General features: G+C 46.7%; 1 protein-coding gene across 1 annotated transcript; it reads right to left on the bottom strand.

Annotated features, from left to right (window-relative positions):
- Window positions 1-1,145: 1,145 nt before the first annotated feature.
- On the bottom strand, window positions 1,146-2,111 carry LOC120684872. The gene is made up of 2 exons (XM_039966738.1): window positions 1,932-2,111; window positions 1,146-1,826 (listed from the first exon to the last, which is right to left on the bottom strand). The coding sequence occupies exons 1-2, from the start codon at window positions 2,109-2,111 to the stop codon at window positions 1,146-1,148; spliced, it is 861 nt and encodes a 286-aa protein (XP_039822672.1).
- Between the last annotated feature and the right edge of the window lie 6,706 nt (window positions 2,112-8,817).

The following is an 8,817-nucleotide window of genomic DNA, read 5'->3' on the forward strand; positions in this document are numbered from 1 at the left end:
GCGAGACCCTCAGCCCAGTAGGGAGGAGGCATGTGCGCATGGATCAGCATGGTCCGGATGATGTTGTTGAGGGTGTGAAGAACACGTTCAGCCTTGCCATTTTGGGGCGACGTGTAGGGACAGGAGAGACGTAGGTGAATGCCCCATGTAGCGAAAAGAGTGAGGAGGGCATTGTTTATGAACTCTTTGCCATTGTCGGCCTGGAAGGAGCGAAGAGCAAGCTGGAATTGTGTTTGCACAAAGTTGCAAAAGGCAGTAATATGAGCAGCAACCTCAGATTTGTGGACAAGGGGGTAAGTCCAGCAAAAATGAGTATAGTCATCTAGGAGAACAAGGTAGTACTGCACACCAGAAATACTAGCAACTGGGGATGTTCGGACATCACAATGAACAATCTCAAACGGAACCGAAGTAGATGAACTAGAAGCTGAAAACGGGAGATGCACATGTTTCCCGAGCTGACACGAATGACATAAAGTGTTTGCTACCCTATTACACTGGATAGACTTATTATTCCTAAGGATGTCAATAACAGAGGAGCCGGGGTGGCCGAGACGGTGATGCCATAGGTCGGTGGAGATGGCGAGGTGGGCTTGCGGTGCTGGTGGGGCGTTGGAGAGGGTGTAGAGGTCGCCAGCACTATTGCAGCGAAGTATCACGCGTCTGGTCAGGATATCCTTCACAGAAAAACCCAAGGCGTCAAATTCTATGGAACAGTTATTATCCCTAGTGAACTGACGAACAGAAAGAAGGTTGCGTACAAGAGATGGAATAACTAGGACATTGCTAAGAGCAAAAACAGACGCTGCTGTAGGAAGGACCGACTCGCCACAACAAGTAATAGGAATAGTCTGACCGTTGCCAATGGTAAAGGAAGAAGCAGAAGGAGGAAGACGGGACAGGAGTATACGGTATACCATCTGTGGTGCTCATGTGGGAGGAAGCACCAGAGTCCATGACCCAGGTAGACTGGTTCTGGAGCGCCAGCTGGTTGAGGGCAGCGATGAGACCTGCCTGGTCCCACATTGGTGTCGACGAGGACATCTAACAGGAGCGAAGGCGGTGTACGCCTGGGGAGCGGCGTCGAGGAGGCCAGGGTGCCAAGCGCCTGGCGCAAGACCCTGCTGCTAGGTCGGAGAAGGCCCCTATGGCGCCCAAGGATTGTAGCAAATCCAGGGGCCCATGGGGTGGTAGGGCTGGGGGGCGGCGCTGGTGGACGCCTGCTGGGTGTGGCCGCCGCCACCGTTGCCGCCGCCGTTGCCCCTGTGAGGGCCGCCGCCCTTCTTCTTGTTGCTGGAGCTGCCGCCGATCTTCTGAGGAGGTGCTACACCGTTGCTGGAGCCTCCAGAGGGGGCGCCCGTGGTGCCGGAGCAGCACCCGCCCGGACTGGTACAACCAGAACCGGCGAATGCGAGGAGGGCGGTGTTGGCGATGCTCTTCTCATCGTGAGACAGCCTAGTCTCCTTGAGGATGAGCATGTCGTGGGCGCGGGTGAACATCGGAAGAATGGTTGAGTTGGTGATGTCGTCGACGGTGCTGGCGAAGCGAGGGTTGAGCCCTCGGAGCATGGCGAGGATGAGCGCACGGCCCTCGACGGGGTTGCCGACAGTGCGGAATTTAGCACCCTTCAACTTGATGCGCTGACAATACTCCGAGATGGTGGAGTCACCTTGCTGGAGGGTGTGGAACTCCTCAGGAAGGAGGAAGGCGCGCGGCTCCTGGTTGGCGGTGAAGATCTCCTCGATGGCGACCCAAAGTTGCCAGGTGGTATGATCATCACCGGCGAGGGCGAGGGCGAGGATGGAGTCGCCGATGGAGCCAAAGAGCTAACTCTTGATACAAGAGTTGGTGATGACCCACTGTGAATCATTGGGGAAGGCGGTGACTGGGGCGTCGATGTGCGGATGGAGGCCGAACTTGCCGCACAGCACCTTGAGGTAGGAGACCCACTTCATGTAGTTGGAGTTCATCTCCAACGTGAAGGGAACATGGGTCTTCACGCAGACGGCAGCCGCCGGATGGACGAAGAGGGGCAGTGCAGAATCGCCGGAGCCGAGGGAGGCGCTGGAGGAGCTCGCCGTGGAGGAGGAGGTCGCAACGCTGGTCGACATGGCAGCGAAGGGGCGCAGCACGATCTGGAAGAAGGGTGCTGCGTAGGGCTGGAGGCGTGCTGCAGATCAATCTGATCTGCGCACAACCAGGGAAAGGGGGCGTGCAGGGAGGGGATCCTGGCGCGAGGGGCACGCAGGGGAGAGCCCTGCATGGGGGAAAGGTTGGGGGGGCTAGGGCAGGGCAGCCGGGGCGCAGGTTGAAAACCTAGCGCAGGGAGCGGAAGCGAAAGGATCGAGAAATCTCAGATACCATGTAGAAAGGTATAGAGAGATGGAAAACACCGCACACCCTCATAGGGGGTGAACTTTCATTATATAGGCCGGATGGCTTGGAGTACAAGTTGTACATGCCCAATATGGGCCTACATGCCCAATATGGGCCAAGTGTATACATACACAACATACAAGCCTAATAAAGATCAATAAAATTTTCCATTTCAGCTACTTGGTAGGCACGCAGGTCATCATTTCTCTTAGAAGATAAAACATAATGTTGACAACAAAACTAAGATGATAAAAAAAATTAGAAACATCTTGTACTTCCTTAGACAACAAGAGCCGATTGTAATTGATCACCAAAACAATGGACAAAATATGCATAAGGACACTCTGCAAGAAATTTTGCTTGTAGAACTCTCCACGCATGTTACTGGCACCATCATACCCTTGTCCTTGAATAATTTGAACATCCAATTTATATTTAGATAACAAAGAGCATGGGCCTGCACACATGGCCTGACAGGTCAAAGATAAGGGGGTACTAAAGACCTTTTTTTTTGGTTGGTTGGTTGGGGTGCCTGCACCACTAAACCACCCCCGGACCCGCCACCATGCCCATGGTCAATGTAGTGAACAAGTACTATTTTCTTTGTTTGCAATCTTACAAAAAAGGGATACAGTGGCAACAAGGTCGTTGCATTGCCCACCTCGCAGTGACATGTTGTGCAAAGATATAGGAAACTGGCAATGGGAAGCTCATTCTTCGTGGCTAGAAACTAGAAAGAATTCCACGTTCATCACTATCACAGACTTACTCAGCCTGCTGCTGAGAGGACGTAGCAGCATGATGCAGGATTGATCCGAATTAAAAGCAACAAGGTGATGAAACGGGATTAAGATATATGGGCACTAGAGATTGTTTAGGTGTTCTATATTGGAGGAAAAATGTTTAGGTGTTCTATCTTAGGAAGTTTCCTTATGTTCTCAGGGAAGGACTTGATGCCTCTGCAATCTATGATTTCAAGTCTCCTGAGAGAGGTAAGATTCCCCAAGCATTCTGGCAGTGACTGAATGTTTCTGCAGTTATTCAACGATAGTGAGTGAAGTGAGCTGAGGTATTGAATGTTCATTTGAAAATTTCTCAGCTTTGGACAATCTGAGATGAGCAGTTCTTCTAGTGAGGTGAGCTCACCCAACCATTCCGGCGTTGATATCATGTCTTTGCAACTAAACAACAACAGTGCACGTAGGGAAGTGAGTTGCTTCATGATCTTCAGCGGCGCTTGCAGCTCTGGGTACCCACATATATCCAATTACCAGAGAGTGGTAACCTCACCCAACCATTGTGGTAGTTCTGGTTGACCATTGTCTTCCAGGTGTAGTGACTGGAGGGTGGAGAAACCTCGCCTGATCTCTTGCGAAATGCATGTCAGATCGCTACAACTCTCGATTCTTAAACTAGTGAGAGCAGGGAGGTAATGCAGCAACCTCCACTGATGCAGAGGCACGTTGCTATTCCTCACGGTAATATCTCTTAGTCCTGTAGAGGAGGACGCACATATTTGTGTCCCCTCATCCCATAGTGCTAACACATTATCACAATTCACTATCTCCCATTGCTTGGCACTAGGTGGGCATGGTTTCAGCTTCAATTTTGGGCAATCATATAGTATCAACCGTTGAAGTTTCGCAGACATCACTACCTGCACACTGTGTTCTTTGTCAGAATACATTGTGGTCCACACCTCCAAACACTCCATGCATCTAAGTTCAAATTTCCACAGATGAGGAAATGCACCTACACCTCCGTAGAAGTGTAGAACCCCTCAATTTTTGTGATACTCTCCATTCCCCCAATAAGTAGTTCTCTTAGACTTCGTAATTGACCAAATGGTGGTAGACTGTTGCACTTTGGCAAACCCCACATCCTTATTTCAACAAGGTTTGGGAGGTACTGAGAAATGGACATCATCCAGGCTGGAAAGCTTATACTATTGTAATAACCTTGCAGCTCAAGATGCCTCAAAGTTATTGGTGTTAATAGCTTTCCTAACACGTTCATGTCCTCACAAGACCTCTTATCATTTCTATTCCACTCAAGCTCCAGTTTTTCAATTCGTTGATTTCTCATCTGCTCTATGCTGAGAGCCAACTGTGCAAACGTCATGCACTCAAGTCTACTTATTTTCAGCCTTTTGTCAGGTTTGACATGCCCAAGGATATGGTGACTTGTAGAATCACCACCAGTTTGGACAACAAGGTTTGACAACCCGCCAAAGAAATTTGGTTGACTTAGGGTGGACATATCCAGACTATAGCAGCCCTCTACCTTGAGAAGCAACAAGCAATCCATTTTAACCATACCATCTGGAAGCCTCTCTAGATTGTTACATGCCGAGAGGTCTAGGGTACGTAGCTTCTTAAGGCTGCTAACAGTTTCAGGTAGGCTCACTATGTTCTGATTGTGAGACAACTTTAGATGCTCTAGATTTGTTAGGGAGCTGACATGGTTAATGAAACTGGCCATTTCAATTGTTGATAGGCCAGGAACTATAGAACTCATGCTCGATAAACCTAGATAATGTAGGTCAGTGAGATTTCTCATGGCTTTTTGCAACCCTGATAATATTTTCTTTCCCAAAAATGTTCCAGATAAATTCAAATACTGTAGTTTGGCAAGGCCACCCAAGACTTCCACATTACCTTTGACACAATAGCACTTTGATAAGTCCAGATATGCCAACTCTTCCAACCCCTTAAACAATTCTGGTACAATGTGTTGGAATTATGGGCTTGACCCATTTATTCTATTCAATGCATTAAAAGAATTCAAAACCTACTATTAAATGCTAGGGAATCAATTGCTTAATTCCATATCGGCATTTGAGGAGGATCTCAACCGACTTAAAGGGTGGACTCTATGTACACCACTTGTGAAGCCGGTAAGAGGAGGTCGGTGAACCACACGCGCGCGTGCTCGCTCGCCTCGCCGGGCCGGGCCGGGCCGAGGGCATGGGCGTGGGCGGCCGGACGTGACGTGCAGGTGCCGGAACCTCTGCACGCTGAAGATCCTGCACGGGATAGCGGGCAATCAGGTTTTTGGGGAGCGTCTTGACGCGACTGCTCGCTCCCTCTCTGAACGATTACCTCGGCTACTTCCTGGTGATCGTTCGTGGTTCGTGGGACTGCACTGCGAACATCTTCCTGCATCAATGTCATTCGGCTACTTCAAGCAAGGCCAGTGGAATAAAATGTCTATTCCAGCTGGTAACGGCGCACCCGGTGCCTCCGGCACTGGTCCCGCCTTGGAGTACACTCTAAACCTATTCTGGTTTAATATTTTGTTCATGCTTATTAGTGAGAATAATATGAACACAAGCACATATTTTGTTCACACATTATCACTCTTTTATGTCATGAAATTGCTAGTAATATTTGGAATTAAAATATAGCAAAAATTGCCTAGTTGTCTAACAATCCAAAAACTGATCTTGTTAAAAGGCTTTCGGTATCTAGTTTTGCTGCAACAATCAAACCACCACCTTTTGATGGTTCAAATTACAAACGTTGGCAAGAGTGGCTTATACTATGGTTGACAGTGCTGAGAGTGATGCATGTAAAAGAGGATAAACCTAAACAGTTCACTCCAGATGAAGGGAGTGCATTCGATGAGGTTGATACCCTCTTTCGAGGCTGCGTCATTAGTGTTCTCGCTGAAAACCTGGTGGATTCTTATGTCCTACTGCCAACTGGCAAAGAATTATGGGATGCTCTTGAGGCTCAATATGGAGTGTCTGATGCCGGCAGTGAGTTGTATGCGATGGAGCAGTTCTTTGACTATAGGATGGTCGAAGACCGTTCTGTGGTGGAACAGGCTCATGAAATACATACTCTGGCAAAAGATCTCAAAAAATTGTAGCAAAGAGTCCCCATGTGTGTTACCCGATAAGTTTGTGGCCGGAGGTATTATCTCTAAGCTGCCACCTTCTTGGAGAGACTTTGCTACTTCACTAAAACAAAAGAGATAAGAGTTCACCATAGATGTACTCATTGGGACTCTTGATGTTGAGGAGAAGGCGAGAGCAAAGGACATACATGGGAAAGGAGTTGTTGGTGCTTCAAGTGCCAATCTTGTTCAAAAGAACAACTCCCACAAGAATAAGAAAAAGCCACCGCTGAACCAACCAAAGACTAAGCAGACAACCACCTTCAAGAAGAAGAAGAAGAAGGGAGCTTGCTATATGTGCGCTAGTATGGAACACTTTGCTGCAAAGTGTCCGAACTGCAAAGGCAAGGATTCCGCCAATATGGTAATTAGCGAGCCTGGAGGAACATCAGGGTACGGTAATTTATTACCTACAGTTCTTTTAGTTTTTTGTTCACCCGAGTGGTGGGTTGACACTGGTGCTAATATTCATGTTTGTGTTGATGCTTCTTTGTTTTCTTCTTACCAGGTCGGCGGGACTTCCTCCTTACTGATGGGGAATGGATCTCATGCGCGTGTTCTTGGTGTTGGTACGGTAAATCTGAAGTTTACTTCAGGGAAGACCGTGCAGCTGAAGAACGTGCAGCATCCAGCATGTCCCCACCATCAAGAAGAATCTAGTCAGCGGCTCTCTACTGTGTAGAGATGGTTTTAAATTAGTCTTTGAGTCCAATACTGTGTAGAGTTTGGTACTTTTGTTGGAAAAGGTTATGAAAGCGGAGGCTTGTTCCGTCTTTCTTTGACAGATGTTTGTAATAAAGTTGCATACAATATTATTAACATTGATGAAACAAATGTTTGGCATTCGAGGCTTTGTCACGTTAATTTTGGTTGTATGATGTGCTTAGCTAATATGAGTTTAATTCCAAAGTTTACTTTTGTCAAAAATTCTAAGTGACATGTATGTGTTGAATCAAAACAAACTCGCAAGCCTCATAAGCCCGCGGAGGCGAGGAGCTTGGCACCCTTAGAATTAATTCATTCCGATTTGTGCGAAATGAATGGAGTATTGACAAAAGGTGGTAAAAGATATTTCATGATTTTGATTGATGACTGCACTAGATTTTGTTACATCTATAAAGCTGAAGTAGAAAACCAACTCGAGAGAAAGATCAAAAGAGTTAGGTCAGATCGTGGTGGCGAGTACTTCTCAAATTTATTCACTTTATTCTGTGAGGAACATGATATTATTCATGAGAGGACGCCTCCCTATTCACCTCAGTCAAATGGGGTTGCTGAAAGAAAGAACCGCACTCTAACGGATTTGGTTAACACCATGTTAGATACAGCGGGACTTTCCAAGGAATGGTGGGGTGAGGCTATATTGACTGCATGTCATGTCCTAAATCATGTTCCTACAAAGAATAAAGAGATAACACCATTCGAGGAATGGGAGAAGAAAAGGCCAACACTTTCATACTTATGTACATGGGGTTGTTTGGCAAAAATGAGTGTGCCAATAACCAAGAAACGTAGCTTGGACCTAAAACTGTGGATTGTGTCTTTCTAGGTTATGCTATTCACAGCGTTGGGTATAGATTTTTAATAGTGAAATCTGGAGTACCTGACATGCATGCTGGTACTATAATGGAGTCCAGAGATACTACATTTTTTGAAAACATTTTTTCCCATGAGAGATGGAACAAGTTCATCTAGGAAAGAGTTCATCGAGGATGATAGCTCTGCTGAGCCGATAGAACACAATGAACCTACACTTGTGGAAAATCCTGAGGAGGATAACAATGATGCTCCGAGAAAGAGCAAGAGACAAAGGACTGTAAAGTCTTTTGATGATGATTTCATTGTATACCTCATGGATGGTACACCCAGAACCATTGAAGAGGCATATTCATCTCCTGATGCTGACTATTGGAAGGAAGCAGTGAGGAGTGAGATGAATTCTATTATGTCTAATGGAACCTGGGTGGTCGTTGAACGTCCTTATGGATGCAAACCAGTTGGATGCAAGTGGGTGTTCAAGAAAAAGCTTAGGCCAGATGGTACTATTGCAAAGTACAAGGCTAGGCTTGTGGCTAAAGGTTATACCCAAAAAGAAGGAAAAGATTTCTTTGACACTTATTTACCAGTTGCCCGATTGACCACAATTCGAGTGTTACTTTTCCTGGCAGCCTCTTATGGTCTTCTCGTTCATCAGATGGACGTTAAGACGGCTTTCCTCAATGGAGAGTTGGAAGAGGAGATCTATATGGATCAGCCAGATGGGTTTGTATCAAAGGGTCAAGAAGGAATGGTTTGTAAGTTGTTGAAATCTTTATATGGTCTCAAGCAAGCGCCTAAGCAGTGGCATGAAAAGTTTGACAGAACTTTGACGTCTGCTGGCTTTGTTGTGAATGAAGCTGACAAATGTGTGTACTATTGCTATGGTGGGGCTGAAGGAGTGATTTTGTGCTTGTATGTGGATGGCATACTGATCTTTGGCACTAGCCTTAATGTGATTAAGGAAGTCAAAGACTTTTTATCTCAAACTTTTGAGATGAAGGA

Source organism: Panicum virgatum, chromosome 8N (assembly GCF_016808335.1).
Source record: "Panicum virgatum strain AP13 chromosome 8N, P.virgatum_v5, whole genome shotgun sequence".
NCBI classification, from domain to species: domain Eukaryota; kingdom Viridiplantae; phylum Streptophyta; class Magnoliopsida; order Poales; family Poaceae; genus Panicum; species Panicum virgatum.